General features: G+C 33.0%; 3 protein-coding genes across 7 annotated transcripts; 2 read left to right on the top strand and 1 right to left on the bottom strand.

Annotated features, from left to right (window-relative positions):
• LOC104747211 (pentatricopeptide repeat-containing protein At2g06000-like) lies at window positions 1,624–5,113 on the bottom strand. Of its 3 annotated transcripts, XM_010468808.2 has the most exons (3): window positions 4,700–5,113; window positions 2,488–3,989; window positions 1,624–1,976 (listed from the first exon to the last, which is right to left on the bottom strand). In XM_010468808.2, exons 1-2 carry the CDS (start codon window positions 4,919–4,921, stop codon window positions 2,595–2,597), a joined length of 1,617 nt encoding a protein of 538 aa, XP_010467110.1. In that variant the 5' UTR covers window positions 4,922–5,113; the 3' UTR covers window positions 1,624–1,976; window positions 2,488–2,594. The 3 variants fall into 3 exon arrangements, with proteins under 3 accessions (XP_010467110.1, XP_019092025.1, XP_019092024.1); XM_019236480.1 differs by lacking the exon at window positions 4,700–5,113 and having other exon boundaries at window positions 1,624–1,968; window positions 2,488–4,135; XM_019236479.1 differs by lacking the exon at window positions 4,700–5,113 and having other exon boundaries at window positions 2,488–4,135.
• LOC104747212 lies at window positions 5,411–9,445 on the top strand. 2 transcript variants are annotated; one of them, XM_019236566.1, is made up of 14 exons: window positions 5,411–5,634; window positions 5,841–5,932; window positions 6,056–6,160; window positions 6,847–6,896; window positions 7,010–7,076; window positions 7,449–7,521; window positions 7,780–7,835; window positions 8,048–8,144; window positions 8,256–8,337; window positions 8,435–8,497; window positions 8,587–8,646; window positions 8,769–8,861; window positions 8,941–9,003; window positions 9,101–9,445. In XM_019236566.1, exons 1-14 carry the CDS (start codon window positions 5,579–5,581, stop codon window positions 9,206–9,208), a joined length of 1,065 nt encoding a protein of 354 aa, XP_019092111.1. In that variant the 5' UTR covers window positions 5,411–5,578; the 3' UTR covers window positions 9,209–9,445. The 2 variants fall into 2 exon arrangements, with proteins under 2 accessions (XP_019092111.1, XP_010467111.1); XM_010468809.1 differs by having other exon boundaries at window positions 5,841–5,928; window positions 6,052–6,160.
• Window positions 9,620–11,941, top strand: LOC104747213. Of its 2 annotated transcripts, none has more exons than XR_002035395.1 (5): window positions 9,620–9,807; window positions 10,916–11,068; window positions 11,150–11,344; window positions 11,421–11,530; window positions 11,626–11,941. XR_002035395.1 is itself a non-coding variant. In XM_010468810.2 (5 exons), the coding sequence occupies exons 1-4, from the start codon at window positions 9,673–9,675 to the stop codon at window positions 11,521–11,523; spliced, it is 567 nt and encodes a 188-aa protein (XP_010467112.1). In that variant the 5' UTR covers window positions 9,624–9,672; the 3' UTR covers window positions 11,524–11,530; window positions 11,626–11,941. The 2 variants fall into 2 exon arrangements, 1 of the variants encoding a protein (XP_010467112.1); XM_010468810.2 differs by having other exon boundaries at window positions 9,624–9,807; window positions 11,150–11,325.

Raw genomic sequence — 18,092 nt, forward strand, 5'->3', positions numbered from 1 at the left:
AAAAAAAAAAAAAAAAAAACAAAGAAGATTAGTTTCATGAGGTCTTTGAGGAACAAAGGAGACACCTGAGAAGCTTTCCATCAGGGTTAAGAATATAGCTGATCAAGGCAAAGCATATTATTATTCTCTATCAAACTACTATAGTATCCCCAAATCGTCAAATATATGCTTAATGCAGGGCATATCTATCACCAACGGCCCAATCTGATCTGCCCATCTTCTACCGTAACTTTTAATTCTTTCAATGAAGGCACTTTCACGGTAAAGTTTGTCAAGTTGTCATCCCCATCACGTCGCGGAGAACAGGGGAACTTGATAAAAAGAGCCTAGCAGCCGGGAACGAGGATCTGGTTGGATTATAGAGCTAAAGAAACAAAGCGTGCCGCAAGTTCCTGTCCAGAGGAGAGCCCACAGGAGGACATCGTGGACCCAGTTCGACGTCAAGGCTTAATAGTGACGGTGCCTTAATTTATGGAGTTGCTAATGAATGCATCTCAAAGATTGAATCAAAAACCAGAACTCTCTCTCTCTCTCTCTCTCTCTGTTTCTAAGCAGTAGCTATTGCATCTCAAAGAGCTAATGATGATATCCACTTTTCCAATGTACAAATCTCTCTCATAGTTATTGATCTAAGACTGCTGGAATTTATTTGTATCTAAATTGTTGAAAAGCGTGTGAACAATTCAACACAGAGAGGATAAAAAGGCATTGTTAATACTGTACTACAATAAAGCCAATATCAGCAAGGATTTAAACCTGTTCATCATACTGGTCATTAGTCATCGAAAACACTATTCGAAATCCAAAACAAGCATAAAGGTTGAACCTTCAGAATTACTTAGAAAAAAAACCCACCTACTACAATCATGGAACAAAGATACTGAAGAAGAGGTGTTTGTTTATGTTATGAGAGAATGCTTACCAAACAAAAGGACTGTTTTTTTTTTTCTTCTTCTTTTTCTTTGTTAAATTAATGAATCAGCGGCCAATCTGATGTAAACCCTTGATAGCTAGAAGAGAGTTACTCCCATCGAAGCACCAGTGGTCTAGTGGTAGAATAGTATCCTGCCACGGTACAACCCGGGTTCGATTCCCGGCTGGTGCATTTGAGCTGTGATGAATTTGGCATCCGCGTTGGTTGGGTCCTTCGCATTCTTCTGATTTCCCAGATGTCTAAAGCCACACTCCTGAGCTCTCATTTTTTATTTTACAATTTTAACTATCTTCTTTTGAAGTCGGGAATGCAGCAGCCTTCTTGGCCTCGGGAATAACAGGTGACTAGCTATGTGGACAATGGCTTGAATATGCAATGGGTGTTGCACTGGACAGCCCGGTTTTCAAAGCAAGAATTATGGTCTTGCTCGTTGACTGAACTTACAAATTCCATTTAGTGAGCTTGCTTGTTTGTCTTCAATGAGTTGTATGTATGGCATATGATCCCCAATCGGCTTCCTTATCTTTCTTTAAGAGAATAAATTATGGTTCTAGGTTTGTTATTTAGCAACCATATGTTATTATTCCTCTTATGATTGTAAATTTCCAAGAAAACTATTTAAAGTGTAATTTCTAATTAGTGTTCTGCTCCAGTTTACCCTTATTTAGACAATTCTTGAACTTGGAAACAATTGAAGAAGCTCTGTTTGAGTTTGAGCGTAACAGCAAAATATATATATATATATATATATATTTCTCTCCTCCAGTCTCAAACTGATTTACAAGAGTCATGAAACCAATCTGGTTCCCTCCACAAAAAAACTCGGATAACCGACTAAGTCATCTTATCCTCTAGGGTACTGGAAGTTAGCTAACTAAGAATTGAGTTTGTAGCTTTGTGCATTGGAACTTCTTCGCGAGGTCATTCGTTCAGGCAGTTTTTCTTCACCTGGTTTTGACTTGAAACTGTGCAGCCTTTTTGGCTATTTTCTGGTATTGCCGAAAACATTGCTGAGCAGCCTCATAGTTCTTACCCTGCAAATCTTAAAGAAGAGGATTCAACATGGCAACAGTTTCTTGTAAAAAAAAAACATGCTACAGATGAAGCAATTATCTTCTGTCTCAAACATGTGGACTTTAAACTTCTCAAATATATCTTTAATCTTTCACAAGCTCAATCATCCTTTACCCGGTCAAATCTAGGTGTCACAATTGGGAAAAAGTAACTGAGGAAAACTCTCCTAGGAGTAGCAATATAGAGGGATCGTAAATCTATTTCTGCATATTTTTCTAACTTCTAAGAAACTGAATACCCCTGTTCTTGCAGATGCGCTATTTTGGTTACATTTTCAGCAGTTTACACTGAATTGTCATCTCTGGCATTAGAACAAGAGATTAAATAAAAATTGACACAACAAGCATTAGAAGCCTGCAGAATGCCAACTCGGTAACTAAGAGCGATATATAAACATATTTTACAAAGTAATATTTATGCAATTCTTCAAAATAGAGTTAGGATCTAGTGAAGCATAAGGAATATGAAAAGATGCTTACTGTGAGTTTTTGTCTGTTTGTCTGCTCTTGTTCTAGCTACGCCTAACATGTGTAGAGAATGTATGGTGGTAGAAAGGCAAATGAACGGAGATAAATGTATAGAAAGCCTAGCAGGCAGCAAAAGTCGCATTTCCTGTTTTTGTCTCCAGAGGTGCCACATTATTAATTTGGCCTTTACGTACTATCTGGTTTAGGAGATAGGCCTCCTTAGCCATTCCAGCCTTAAGAAGACAAGATAACAAAGAATTCACAGTAATCTTATCCGGTGAACAACCTATTGCGACCATTTTGTGGAAAATGCTGACTGCTTCAAACATCCTTCCTTTCATGCAATGCCCAATTATAAGAATCGTAAATGTGATCTTATCTGGTTTGCATTTCTTCTTCTCCATCTCTTCCACAATAACATTTGCCTCATTGACCTTCCCAGCTTTACAAAACCCATCAATGACAGGGTTGTACATAAATGATTTTGTGATAACATCCTTACTAGCTAACTGCCCCAAAAGTTCACGAGCCTTGCGCAGGCTATTCTCTTTACAGAGAGCGTTGATAAGAATAGAATAGGTATATTCATTAGGAAACATTCCTTTGGCATTCATCTCTTCCCAAAGTCTAAACCCTTGGTTCACTTGTCCTACTCTACAGTATCCGTCAATCAAGGAAGTGAAGGTCACAACGTCTGGGAAACAGCCAAAAGAAACCATTTTCCCACGGATGTCTTCAGCACAAGGCATCTCACCAGCTTTCGCATAACCATCCACGAGAACATTAAAAGTTATAGTAGTTGGGCATATTCCAAAACGAAGCATGTCATCTAACAAACGAGATGCTTCTTGCATCTTTCCCGCTTTACAATACCCTGAGATCATCGATGTATACGTAACAACATCCGGAGAGCAACCACTGCTCGACTTAACATCGTTCAACATCTCATTTGCTCTGGCAAGCTCATTACTCTTGCAAAATCCCTTAATAAGAGTATTGTAAGTAACAATATCAGGAGAACAACCAAAACTGCTCCTCATCTCACCAAACAGCTCTAACGCTTTATCTGCTCTCCCTAGGCAACACAAACCTCGAATCAAAATGTTAAAGGTCTTAGTATCATTGCAAGACTGAAATCTCAAATGTTTATCGAAAAGCTTCATCGCATCTTCCACACGGTCCAACTTCACTAACGTATTCAACAAACTGTTCACAACCATACAAGATCCTTCAACCTCATAAGACTGAAGAAGCAACGCAGTAGCGAAATGAAGCTTACCCTTGTCAGCAAAAGAAGACACCAAGAACCCTAGTAACCGACTGTTGGGAGAAACCCCATCGCTCTTCATACACTCAAACATCTGACCAGCTAAATCGTGCATACCGGCTTTACAAAGCGACCTAGTCAGCAAATTATAAGTCCAAAACGAGTGGCGAATGTTCAATTTGAATCTGCTAAACTCCCAAAACCGAAACCCTAAGTGAGGATTGTTATTATCCAGTTTCTTCACAACCTCAAAGGCGATAAATGGATTCAGATTCTTACTCAAGTAACAGAAACAGAGATCTGAATCTGGAACTCGGTAGACGAACAGAGTAGAGACGATTTTGACTAACCAAGCTTCAGGGCAATGCATCACTTCCCGTTTATTGCTCTGTAGAGGACGANAAGCTCATTACTCTTGCAAAATCCCTTAATAAGAGTATTGTAAGTAACAATATCAGGAGAACAACCAAAACTGCTCCTCATCTCACCAAACAGCTCTAACGCTTTATCTGCTCTCCCTAGGCAACACAAACCTCGAATCAAAATGTTAAAGGTCTTAGTATCATTGCAAGACTGAAATCTCAAATGTTTATCGAAAAGCTTCATCGCATCTTCCACACGGTCCAACTTCACTAACGTATTCAACAAACTGTTCACAACCATACAAGATCCTTCAACCTCATAAGACTGAAGAAGCAACGCAGTAGCGAAATGAAGCTTACCCTTGTCAGCAAAAGAAGACACCAAGAACCCTAGTAACCGACTGTTGGGAGAAACCCCATCGCTCTTCATACACTCAAACATCTGACCAGCTAAATCGTGCATACCGGCTTTACAAAGCGACCTAGTCAGCAAATTATAAGTCCAAAACGAGTGGCGAATGTTCAATTTGAATCTGCTAAACTCCCAAAACCGAAACCCTAAGTGAGGATTGTTATTATCCAGTTTCTTCACAACCTCAAAGGCGATAAATGGATTCAGATTCTTACTCAAGTAACAGAAACAGAGATCTGAATCTGGAACTCGGTAGACGAACAGAGTAGAGACGATTTTGACTAACCAAGCTTCAGGGCAATGCATCACTTCCCGTTTATTGCTCTGTAGAGGACGAGCTTGAGCTCCTCCATGAGAATGCGTGTGGAAATGAGCAATGGCGGTTGCGAACGTTGTTCGAATCATAACGGCGTGGCGGCGAGTTTGATTTGGAAGGAGGTGGAGGAGGAGCAAGAGCTAGGGCTTGTTTTGGTCAACCACCTCATCTGTGTTTTTTTTTCCCAGATCAATGTGTGAAACTGAAACAGTACAGAGGAACCTTAGGACCCCTCTAAGACAGGTAGAGGCTTCTAAAACCGAGTCAAGCCGAATCGATATTAATTTAACCGAATTTTATAACAACCCAAAATGGTATATATCGCCGAAAACAACTTTTTTATATAGAAAACATGCCCTTTAAGGTACTAAAAACTGTAAAATTAATTAAAAATCTCAAATCGGATTTATACTAAAACCATTATCCCAAACCGAAATTTGGTCCGAATGAAATCTTTATCTAAAATTGGAAAAATCCGAGATCCGACAAACCGAACCAAACCGAAAAACTAAACTCTGGTCTTTCGTCTTAATTGTTCTTTTTTTTTTTTTTTTTTTTCTGTTTAATCAGACAGAGAAGCAAATTAAAAAAAAAGAATATGTTTCCGGCCGGTCAAACTTGTCTCCATTCGACATCTCCGATCATAATTCCAAATTGTTTTAAGTGTTTATCATAATCATCTTAGATCGAGTCAATTAGTTTGATCGGAGAAATTTAAGAATCTTTACAAAATCCGGTGTTCGAATATGTCAACGGAGAGACGGGCTTCGTCCAATCCGATGACCAACGAAGAGAACGCTATGTAAACGCTTATTCCTCCCTCTTCTTTAAATTTAAATTTAAAATCTTTATTTCGCTTTGGGTTTGTAATTAGCTTTCATTGTTCATGCAAATCCATATAAAGATACAAAAAAAAAAAAAAAGTTTACACTTTTGCCAATATGTGTGTGCTTTTAAATTTTGTGAATGGATCTATAATTCGTAATATTATGATTTTTTCTTTGGTAGGTTTCTTGATATATTGCATGAAGCACCATTGTTTGGTCACAGGAAATCTAGAAGCCTTGTTGGAAGTTATCTCTATATAGTTCTATTGGCAAGTTTGTTTACTCGGATCTTTTTTGGCTTTTAAGTTCATAGGCTGAACGCATTTTTTTAATGTTGCCTTTGATAGTTTTTTTTTTCTTTCTTTTTTTTTTTTTTTGCTTTTTTACATTAGGCAGGTTATGCTATTTTAGCTGTAGGAGCTCCTTGGATATTTCACCAAGTTCAGCACTTGACCCCTTCTTTGCTTTGCTGCTGCGATGTTGCGCTTTTGGTTGTCACAGGTTTTGAACATATTTTCTCTTTGATTTTTGGTTTTACTAGTGTTTGATGGTTATGCATGTATGTTTGTGATAGATAGTTTCTGGTTCTGTATCCTGATGAACCGTAACAAGTTCCTTCCTTTCTTATTTTGTTCGTGAATTTTTTTATTACAATGATAAACAGATGACCAAACCCTTACAAGGAAAAAAAAAAAAAGTATCCTGGATATTTGTTGAAGAGACCTCTCCCCAACCAACCCAGTAATCTGATAGATTTCACCTTCTTTAGGCCTATTTAACTCCGCCCATTCGACACTCTAGGTTGTTCGTTAAATGAGCTGGAAACTCTGTTACAATCCTATTAACTCTATGGTATTTAATTATCTATACAAGAACATAGGTCTTGCTCTTTTCCTCTACTCTTATTAGCTTGTAAACCTCTATTTGCTATCTATTTTCTCGTGTTGTTGTTGTTGTTGATCCAGAGCACGGGAATGATTGTGCTCTTTCATACTTAACATTGATTATATGTGTCAATAAGCATATAAACTTAACACGTAGTAAAACATCCATCTGTATCACCCACCCGTCTCTCTCATTGGCCTCTGTTCGTCTTTTTCTGCAACCCTATATTTGCCATTTTTATTACGGATCCATATTTTGTTGGCATTCATTCCTAAGTTAATTTCTATGTGGCCTTATCCCAGGTATCTTTCAACAATACTTTGTTTATCAAGTCCAGAAAATACGTCTCCAGGTACGAAAACCACAGATAGTTTTGAGTGATACATATACTTTACTATGTTTTTGGTTTGAAAGAGTAGATTTAGGTAAGAAGACACAATTTTATGAGACTTGTTTGCACTGCAGGGTTATTACAGTTTCAGTCAAAAGTTAAAGCATGTTGTACGTCTACCGTTTGCAATCGCTGCATATGGTATGCTACTGTTTTTTCCTTTTCCTTTTTTAAAAAAAATCTAATAACTCTACTATCTAAGATGTCTACGAGTTATGTTAAATTCATGAGAATGAACGAACATATGCAGCAGACTTGGCTTCACATATTCCTTTTTTTTCACTTGGGATCAAAGATCTAGCAAATACAAAATTAAGAAAGGTCTTTTGTCACTATATATAGGAAAGGAAACTTTGAGTAGCATTTTAACATGTTAGTTCAGCAAGATTAACATGGAAACGCTGATTTTAACCAAACTTGTTCATTGGCTGATGTATTACTTTGATTCCGAGTTATTTTGAGGCCACTTGTTATTGCCTCGTGATTAATTTAGTACCTTTGATATTATGCCAGGGACTGCTGCGATGCTTCTTGTGATAGTATGGAAGCCCCATATCCGCATTCTTTCTATTTCTTCGTTGCAACGGTTGGTAGCTCATTGTTCCCACGTTGAGTATCTTAGTGAAACCTACCTTTTACTGCATTAGGTGATGTTAATTAATTTGAAAAATTGCTATCTATGCTTATAAACTATTAAGAAAATTGTACCACGATTCCCAAATTATTTTAACTATTAAAAGATTCTAGTTATGACTAATACCAATTATGAAATAAGAGCACTTCTTGATAGGGTAGAGGAAAACTATTTTCAACCATGATGTTTTAATGTATGTATGATCTGCAGCATCATTATGTTGGTTGAAGCAGTGTGCGCTGGCTTCTTCATGGGTTTATACATCGGTCAGTGGCTTGTTCTCCTATATCGTCGATACTTTTCTATAAACCAAAAATGTTACCAAGCTGTTAAATCAGTACATATTTGCTTACAGTTGGTTTCTAAATAAAAAATGTAATATGTTAATGTGGAACTGAATTGATATTATCATCACTTTGAGACCAGAAGTAGTTTTAAGAAAGTACTTTTTGAAATTGATAAATGTTGTCGATTGCAGGTTATGTCCACCAATACAATTCCGTTAATTCACGGCCAGATGTCTTGAAGTCATTATATTCTCCTCTTCAGCCGTCAAGTTCGATGGAAGGTTTGAGGTATTGATGAATGTTCTTGATGTATCTGAATCTGATTTTTAGAAATTTTATGCTTTGCGTTAGTCAATAATGCACAAATTTGTTTCGTGTTTCTTTGTTTTGGTATGAAAGGTATTATGAAGGCCGGCTTTCTGATCAACAAATGGCTTTGTTACAATATCAGCGTGAAAACCTCCATTTTCTAAGCGAGGAGGTACGTGTTGCTACAGATACAAACATTTGTTTTAATACATTTTTCATCGACGTTGCTATTGTATATTTATTATTTTCGTTATTGGTGTTTTTCGAAGATTCTGTGTTTGCAAGAGAAACTAAGCAAATATGAACAATCTGATGATGGAAGCACACCTCAGGTGAGGATTGGCTTTTGCTTCCTTTATATTATTATGAAATAGTTTAAATCCTCATTGGTACAGTTAAAATGTGTAATAATGCTCGATAGGTTGATCTCGCACATCTTCTAGCTGCTCGAGATCAAGAGCTGAGGACACTTTCAGCTGAGGTATTACTTAATTTTGAAGCTACATCTCTCTTTCTCTATATGATGAAACAAAAAAACTCTATAACAAATTTGAAAATTTTAACAATGTGAATGTTTTTTTTTTTTTTTTTTTTTTTTGGCAGATGAATCAGCTTCAGTCTGAGCTAAGGCTTGCTCGTTCTTTGATAGCGGAGAGAGATGCAGAGGTGCAGCGTGTCAGCAGTACCAACAATCAGGTTTTAGCAGACAACCGGTATTGTAAGAAAAATCTTTAAAGACTTATATGTAAGATTCTAAGTTTGTGTTTGGTTGCAGTATATTGAAGAAAACGAAAGGCTGAGGGCAATTCTGAGTGAATGGAGCATGAGGGCAGCAAATGTAATATCAAGAAACACCCTTTTTGGTATTTTGTAGTGGACAAATTTGAGAACTGAATTTGTTTTTTTTTTTTTTGTTTGTTTATAATGTCACACAGCTTGAGAGAGCTTTGGAAGTGGAGCGGATGTCGAACTCAGAACTACAGAAGGAAGTAGCAGGCGAGCGGAGAAAGCAGATGCATGAGACTACATCTGAGCAACCTTAATTGTGAAATGGAAATCAAAAGCTAGGTCTTAACATATCTCAGGAGTTTGATGGTGTAACTAAAAAAATGTTGGAATCTCTCTCTGTAATGAAACAAGTTTGTTTGTATAGGCTTTTTCTTTGTTCATTTCTCTTTCGAGATAGAGCTTTGTTTTGTAAAGTGATTTGTAGCAGCAAAACAGCTATCTTACTTGTATAAATTGTTAAATTGATAAAAATGAGATCTTGGATCAAATGATTAGACTTGTTGTTAACAAACAATGTGTGTCATCATCATACAATTGTGGTGTTATTTTATCTACTACACTGAGGTGATATGGTTTAGTGGCTTCTTTAAATCTCCGGTCCTATTAGACCGGTAAATAGTACCGGTAGGCGGTATCAGACCCGAACCGGTGTGTTTCAGAAACAAAAACCCCAGAAATCCTTTTGTTGGGGGATAAGTGGGAGAGCGGTGGATTTTGTATGGAGCCGCCGAGTTCGAGACCGGAGGAGCCTCCGTCATGGGAGGACCTTTACAAAATTAACTTAATGCCGTCGGAGCTATTCGTCAAGTTCCGCAAAGAGCTTCAAGGCCTTCGCGTTGGTGTCAATCTAGAGGTCCTCTCTCGCTCTCTCTCTCTCTCTCTCTCTCTCTCTCTCTCTCTCTCTCTCTCTCTCTCTCTCTCTCTCTCTCTCTCTCTCTCTCTCTCTCTCTCTCTCTCTCTCTCTCTCTCTCTCTCTCTCTCTCTCTCTCTCTCTCTCTCTCTCTCTCTCTCTCTCTCTCTCTCTCTCTCTCTCTCTCTCTCTCTCTCTCTCTCTCTCTCTCTCTCTCTCTCTCTCTCTCTCTCTCTCTCTCTCTCTCTCTCTCTCTCTCTCTCTCTCTCTCTCTCTCTCTCTCTCTCTCTCTCTCTCTTCATTCCTCGTCTAGGTGTTCAATATATCTTTGAAATTTTGGTCCTACTGACCAATAAAATTGGGTGTGAAGTTGTAAAGCTTAAAACTTTTAAGGATAATGGATTTGAGTGTTAGCTTAGTTTTCAGTTTGTTAGGGATATATATAGTTACATCTATTGATACATTTACATATATGCATTCTAAGAGACTTGTTCTGTGCTGTTGATTGAGCCAAGAGATGTCTTTTTCGTCTGTGCTGTTATATAACGAACCCACTAATGAATTTAAAGGTATGAACTTTATGTATTTGAGTGTGGAGCTAAGTACTCGGTTTATAGATTGGAGGTGGTTCATCTATTTATGCATTGTCGCATATGTTCTTGTGCTGTTTGATCCATGAAATGTGTCATCATTGACTCTTTTTTTTTTATACAACATATGAATATATGATAACAACCGCAAAGCTTGTTTTGTAGTTGTAAAGTTTGAATATATATATATATATATATGGGTCCATTTGAGTATTGGAGCTGAGTATTGGGTTTACGAGGGATAGTTCATCTACTGATGCACTCTCACATATGTTCTGTGTTGTTTGAGCCCTCAGCCATTAGATGTGTCATAATTGTTTTATCTTGTACTCATCCTAAGTTATACAAACGAACCCACAAATGATTTACACTCAAAGCTTGTTTTGAAGTTGCAAATTTGGAAAAACTTATCGATAATGGAGAGTATGGAGCTAGGATATAGTTCATCTATGGTCATATATTCTGTGCTGTTTGAGCCATGGGATATGTCATCATTATCTTTTTTCTTGGACTTGATGCAGTTATACAACGAACCTACGAATGATTACCACGCAAAGCTTGTTTTGAAGCCTCTATGTCCAGAAAGGAAGTGGAAGTTTATATATGAGCCACTACACCAAGAAGTTCGCGTTTTATCAAAGAAGATTCCTCTAACCAGATTCCTAAACCTCCAGGTACTTTTGTTGTTGTATGCCGTCTCTTGTGTCTCTACGTGGATGCTGTTTATACATATGTTGTAGTCTTATCATATGCAGGTTGGTGTTGGACATAATTTTCAAATGAATGCAATTGGTTGGAAATGGAAGCTTACCACATGTTTGGGTGGGGATGGTGTGTCTCGGATTCGAAACAAAACTATGCTTGGTCTTAGTCCTGGTATCGATTTCCGGTTTGGATGGAGAGCTGATTTTGTACTCCCAGAGGTTACTGGGCAAGTCACAAATCTTCATGTATCCAGTATTTTCAATACAAAACACTTTTGCCCTTCTATTTAAAATCACAGTGCTTAGCTGATGAATGAAACAGGGCCCTTGGTACTGAGGAACCGTTATTCAACATGAGCTCCGGGCGTTTAGAGGCATCACTGGACAGAGTAGAGGCCATTATAACCCATTCAGATTATCTATAACCAATCAGTTAGGTCTTATGTGGTTTCTTTCAACTAGTCACTCGATCTAATAATATTGTTAGTGTAACTCTTTTTTTTTTTTTTTGGTTACGTTCGGTTCAGGTACTACTCTTCGTGATGGGCATGCTTGAAGGAACAAACATTGCGATAGCAAGGATGAGATGTTGACAATATCACAAGGCAAACATGTGAAAGCACAAGCACTATGGTGTTCACAACCGAAACATAAGAATATCCATAAGATTTTGTTTTACAGAGATGCTGAAAGCACAACCACTTGTGGGTAGTTTCATGTCAGTTATACGATTCAGTAATCACTAGTTTGATGGACGTTCATGCAATAAATGTAAAGAAATGTATAATCGTTGGATCTTTAATGCAAGTTAGGTAGAGAGATATATGCATTTTTCTAACCGAATCTAGTTTTTGAATCGAGATTATATGGCATAGCGTATTCTAAAATAATCTATTGGGTCTAAAAACATCATAGATAAATATTTGAATGCTCTCTATATCCATACCCAATAAATTCATTTCTGAATGCTAAAAGATTCCACTTTGCGTTTGATTCAATTGGATTGTGCAATGCATCTTCGTATATTGTTGTTGCTGCTTCCCACTTCCCATGATCATATCAGATTCTCGACTTCACTGGGCATGTTGTTTGCTTGTGGTTGCATGTTTCTTGTTCTTCGTTCAAGTGGAGAGGAGTAAAGCCTATTAATTTTATAACATGCTTTATATTCCAAATGACAGACAATATATAAGTATATATATATATATATATATATATATATATTTAAATGGTTAGCATATAGACAAACTAACTAGAACTAGTGATTTCATATCGGATTGGCAAACCTTGGTATGTAATCGTCAAAATGTTCTAGAATACTAGGATTAATTGATTTTTTTTTTTTTTTTTTTTAAGTAGAATTATTTAGTCTTTTCCTATAGTCTTATTATTCTAACTATTTAAAAACGTTAAAAATATCACATTTGTTCGAACGGATGATGGGACATTGGAATTAGGAATCGTTTGTGGATGATATAGATTGAATTGGTGGAATTAGAAAACAATTATCGTTTTATGTACCATCTGTCAATATATTTTAAATAATGTGTTTTTTTTTTTTTTTAATAATATCTTCATATATATATATATATCTAAACTCTCTATTGACGTTACAAATCGCATAAATGTTAATGGTAACCCGTTACATCCACAAGCTCTCCGATACTTTTCCCCATAACTAGCTTCCATCTCCAAATGCCACATTACACGCGGTCTCTATATAAATTTGGATCAGTATAACAAACTATTCACAAAATACAAAAGATATAACAGTTACGAACCATACTTTTCTTTTATTAAAATCTTACACACACAAAAGAAAGACAAAATAAAAAAAGGGGTTAAAGTATTGAACACGTGGATTCTGACAAAAACTAAAGAACATTCGGATAATTGTTCTTTTAATAATCATATATATAAAATAGAGTTTCAGTCTCTCCTTATTGGTCCACTTGGCAATGCAATTCTAACAAAAAAAAATTATATTAATACACAAATTAAAAACAATTAATTTTCACATTTAACTCACATAATATAAAACTGAAATCTTTATAGCTTCTCCCTATAAATTATGCATTAACTTTATTTCTCCACTAAGTTGTATTAATCAATTGTATTAAAACAAAACAATAAATTAGAATTGTAACTCTCATTTTTCTAAATGTAATTTTTCATCATTTCTCTTCCTATAAATACTCATTATCTTATTCTCTTAGTCTATCACTCTTTCATTCTCTCATCTTCTTCCACTACTCTCAAATCTCTTTTTTGTTTTGTTTTGTTTTGTTTTGTATTTTTTTTGTTATTGTTGTTGTATGGGTTATAAAAAATCAAATCAAATATCATTGTAAAAGCTTAGTTTTAGAGTTTGTATGATATGTATATCTTATATATTTATTTTAATCTTTTAAAATGTTTATCTCCATTTTCTATTTTATATTAACATCTTATAAGTCATTATTTTCATACTTCCTTACAATATTCACCACACAATAAGATCATAAAGTTGAAATGATCCATATGTAATTATCTATTATGTCTCTGGTTATCTCACATATTCATGTATCATTTTAAATAATTTATAAAGATCAATATAATATTTAAAGATCAATATAATTATCCATTTATCCATTTATAAAGACTATTTTGTTTTGTGATCCAATTGTTAAATCTGCAGAGATCAATATAATATATATTTTTTTTTTATGATTTGAGGTTTTTGAAAACAAAAAGAACATAATTAAACAATTGGTTTTTTGTGTCTTTAATCAAAATAAAAAATGATCCAAAAAACAAAACATATTCAACTGGAACTTAAATATAAAAATAAAATATAATTTTAAAAATATCATTTCACTAAATTCTCTAAAGATGAAACCATTAGTATGAAATCTAGCACTATAAATTAAATTGATGAGTAAAAACCAAAAAAATATAAGTTATCCTTGGGATTTTAAAAATTATTGAGATTGAAGAATTCATATAATTTTATAAGAAAACTAATTTAGTTTGTCACTTAAAAAGTAATATTTTTTATTTTGAAATATTATGTGTAAGTGTTGAGTTTATATCAACAAACAACCAAATCATGTGAATTTTGATTCAGCCACTTGGTATTCCTTTTATTTTAGGTTATAAAAAATTAAAATATTTATTTATAATTAAAGACATGTAACTCCATTTAACTCAAATGTAACTCCTATCCAATAATTGTACATTAATTCATTCCTCCTACTAACTTATTATCTTTCAAGAGAAATTATTTTTGGTTAAATTTTAATATTTTTTATTTATTTTGGTTGGCTAAACTTATATTCATATTTTGGTTGGCTAAATTAATATATTTCTCATGTAAAATTATTGTTTATAATATATTTCTCATTTCAAAGTTTAAAGCAATATATCATATATATAAAAGTAAGGTTTTGGTCTCTCCTTATTGGTTGATTTTCATTTAATGTTTTCTAATTTTTTTTTATTTTTTTATTTGCTTTCTAATTGCTTTAAACAATATTTAAGATCCAATAAACACAATACATTTAACTCACACATTAAAATAAAATTATAACTGAAAATAAAATAAATTATGCATTAATCATATTCTACCACTCAATTTTATTCAAACACAATAAATTACTATTGTAACTCCATAGTTCTAAATGTAACTTCCATCATTTCTTATCATATAAATAAGCATTCTCTCAATCTATCATTCTCTCATATTGACATTCTTTTACTATCTCATTTTCACATTCTCTCATTCTCTTCTACAATACCTCAAATCATTTTTCTTTTTTTTTTGTTATTTTTGATTTCTTATTTTTGTTGTATGGGTTTTAAAAAAAAAATGAAATATCATTGTAAATTGTTAATGCTAAATTTTAATTTTAGAGACTACATGATATATATTTTACATTGTTTTTATTTTAAAAGATTTATCTCCTTTATCTAATTTGGATTATTATCTTATAAGTAATCATTCTCTCTTCCTCTCCCACCAATATCAAATGTTGTTATATCTCATATGTGTTGTAAGAGTTTGATTCTATATTTTAATTTAGAAAGTATTATATATATATAGATATTACATTGTTCTATTTATTAAAGATTCATCTCCATTATCTAATTTGGATTACCATCTTATAGTAAACATTCTCTCCTCCTCTCCTACCAATATCAAATGTTGTTATATCTCATATGTGTTGTAACTTGTAAGAGTTTGATTCTATATTTTAATGTAGAAAGTATTATATATATTTAACATTGTTTTCAATTTTTATTTTATTTATATAAAAAAATATTTCTTTTATATTTCTTGCCTTTCTAATCTATTCATATTTATTTTTTAAATTTGCATAGTTAAATTTAAATTCACATATGTTGGTTTTAACAAAACAATCAACTTTATTTGAGAATTAGATGTTCCTATTCATTTTTAAACGATCAATGTGTAACATATAAGCATTTTGTCTTGCAATCACAAGTTCCATTTCCATTGCTTAACTCCATGGTTAAACTATAATATATGTTGTCCTATTTGTAGGAATAACAACATAATTATTTATTTAAAAGAGCAGATGATTAAACGAAATAAACATTTCTCCAAATTTTATAATTCAATCAGTGAGTGTACTTATTACTTTGAAAAACTTTTACATTGAAGTTCATAAAATCATATAAGAAAACTAAAATACTATATCACTTCAAATTTGGAAGGAAACACTTGGTATTCCTTTTTAAAAAAGTCAAGACACATATAAAAATTTATTAATATTTAACTCACTTTAAAGACATTAAAGGTCATTTAACTCAAAAATAACTTCTATCCAATAATTTCATACATTCCTCCCACATATAAAAATATATATATATATGTTCAAGATTGTATTTAAATATTACATAATTTTTTAGTTAGCTAAATTTATAGTCACATATATACAATATATATACATAAGAATTTATATTACTTATTAACACCATAATTCGACCCATTATTTGCTTAACTCAATATTGGTTTCAAAGCCAACTAAAGAAAAACAGAAACGATCTTATTGATATTAGACCAAAACATGGGCATACAAACATAATCACTTACACGGAAGATATTTTAAAAAAATAACTTATTATTGCAACATCAACGTATGAAGGGTTTACATAAGCAGTTAATTAGAAAATCTATAATACAATAAATGTATTGGAAACAATATCAGTCAATGATAAGATTGGATCCTCAAAAGCAAGAAACAACATCTTCATAATTCATAAAAAATGAACACTACAATTATACACATCTGAACGAAATGGTATAAACATATAGTGTATAAATAATGCCCCTTTTGATATACCCCTTTCCAAAAATACCCTCTTTTCTTGCCATTTTTATTTTTGCCCTCTTTTAATTTTTAATGACCATTTTACCTTAGATGAAAATTATTTTATTCAATAAAAAGAAAAACAAAATTTTCCCGCCAAAAAATTTCGATATATTTTCCCGCCAAAAACTTTTCGAAAAAATTTTCCCGCCAAAAAATTTTTTGTCAAAAAAATTTTGATAAAAAATTTCGACAAAAAAATTTTTCCGCCAAAATTTTTTCTGCCAAAAAAATTTACAAGGTTTTTAAAAGGTTTTATAAGGTTTCTACCTTATAAAAGCCTTATAAACACCTTGTAAAGGCTTTTACAAGATTTTTTAAAGAGTTTTAAAAGGGTTTTTAAACAACTTGTGAACGCTTTTACAAGATTTTTAAAAGGTTTTTAAAAGGTTTTAAAAGGTTTTAAAAAAATTTTTAAATGGTTTTCAAATGGTTTTTAAAAAGATTTTTAAAAGGTTTTTAAACACCTTGTAAACGCTTTTACAATGTTTTTAAAACCTTGTAAAAGTTTTTATAAGATTTTTAAAAAGGTTTTAAAAGGTTTTTAAACACCTTGTAAATGCTTTTAAAAAGTTTTTAAAAGCTTTTACAAGGTGTTTAAAAACCTTTTAAAAGCATTTACAAGCTTTTTAAAAGCATTTACAAGGTTTTTAAAAGCGTTTACAATATATTTAAAAACCTTTTAAAAACCTTGTAAACGCTTTTAAAATTTTTTTTAAAAGCGTTTACAATGTTTTTAAAAGGTATAAATTTCAATATTTTTGGCGGGAAAAATTTTCGATTTTGGCGGGAAAAAAAAAATTTGGCGGAAAATTTTTTTGGCAGGAAAATATTTTTGATTTTGATGACCGTACATTCTTGCTGTCACTCAAAAAAGGTAATTTGGTCATTTTGTATATAAAGAGGGATAGTTTTAAAAATGGTCAACATGAAGGGGTATTTTTAAAAAGGGATATGGAAAAAGAGGCATTTTTGAGAATGCCCTATTGACGGGAAAGCCCGTATATGCCTAATTAAACGAACTAATACAAAAAAGAAAACGAAAAAAACAAAAAAAAAAACAAGAAAGTGTCAACTACACCACAACCCACGCGTTGCGTGGGGAAACACCTAGTATGTAACAAAGGAAGGGGAAATTTTTTTTTCAGGACATCTATGTTTTGTATACAATGCCTTTTTGAATAATGAAAACCATGCATATTCAATAAAAAATAAAGTTTTGGAGTTACTTTACAATGCTACTAAAATCTACCGACTATGGAAAAAGGAAAAATCAATTTTGAAAAAGTTATTTTTTTCTGCATGCATTAAGTAGAAAGAAACAAAGAAGTTGTTACAATAAATTAAAAGAAGGTGATTCAGTCAGCAATTTTGTGTTCTTCTTCTTCTTCTTTATAGTCTTTCATAAATTTTGATTTTCTGCTTTCAAAGCACTACACATTTTGCACAAACTAAATTACAAGAAATTTACTAAAACAAATATACATTATATATATATATATATATATATATATATGATATCGATAAGTGCTCAATATGAAATCGATCGTCAAAAAAAAAAAAAAAAAAAAAAAAAAAAAAAAAAAAAAAAAAAAAAAAAAAAAAAAAAAAAAAAAAAAAAA

This window comes from Camelina sativa, chromosome 15, assembly GCF_000633955.1.
Source record: "Camelina sativa cultivar DH55 chromosome 15, Cs, whole genome shotgun sequence".
Taxonomy (NCBI): Eukaryota; Viridiplantae; Streptophyta; class Magnoliopsida; order Brassicales; family Brassicaceae; genus Camelina; species Camelina sativa.

Bases quoted from the DNA above. Each gene is read 5' to 3' on its own strand.
- LOC104747211 (XM_010468808.2), bottom strand. From the start codon at position 4,921: ATGATTCGAACAACGTTCGCAACCGCCATTGCTCATTTCCACACGCAT. The intron at 3,990-4,699 runs GTTGTGAAGAAA...ATCGCCTTTGAG, and splicing joins ATCCATTTATCGCCTTTGAG to GTTGTGAAGAAACTGGATAA.
- LOC104747212 (XM_019236566.1), top strand. From the start codon at position 5,579: ATGTCAACGGAGAGACGGGCTTCGTCCAATCCGATGACCAACGAAGAG. The intron at 5,933-6,055 runs GTTTGTTTACTC...TACATTAGGCAG, and splicing joins CTATATAGTTCTATTGGCAA to GTTATGCTATTTTAGCTGTA. The intron at 8,498-8,586 runs GTGAGGATTGGC...AATGCTCGATAG, and splicing joins ATGATGGAAGCACACCTCAG to GTTGATCTCGCACATCTTCT.
- LOC104747213 (XM_010468810.2), top strand. From the start codon at position 9,673: ATGGAGCCGCCGAGTTCGAGACCGGAGGAGCCTCCGTCATGGGAGGAC. The intron at 11,069-11,149 runs GTACTTTTGTTG...TATCATATGCAG, and splicing joins CCAGATTCCTAAACCTCCAG to GTTGGTGTTGGACATAATTT. The intron at 11,326-11,420 runs GCAAGTCACAAA...TGAATGAAACAG, and splicing joins GTACTCCCAGAGGTTACTGG to GGCCCTTGGTACTGAGGAAC.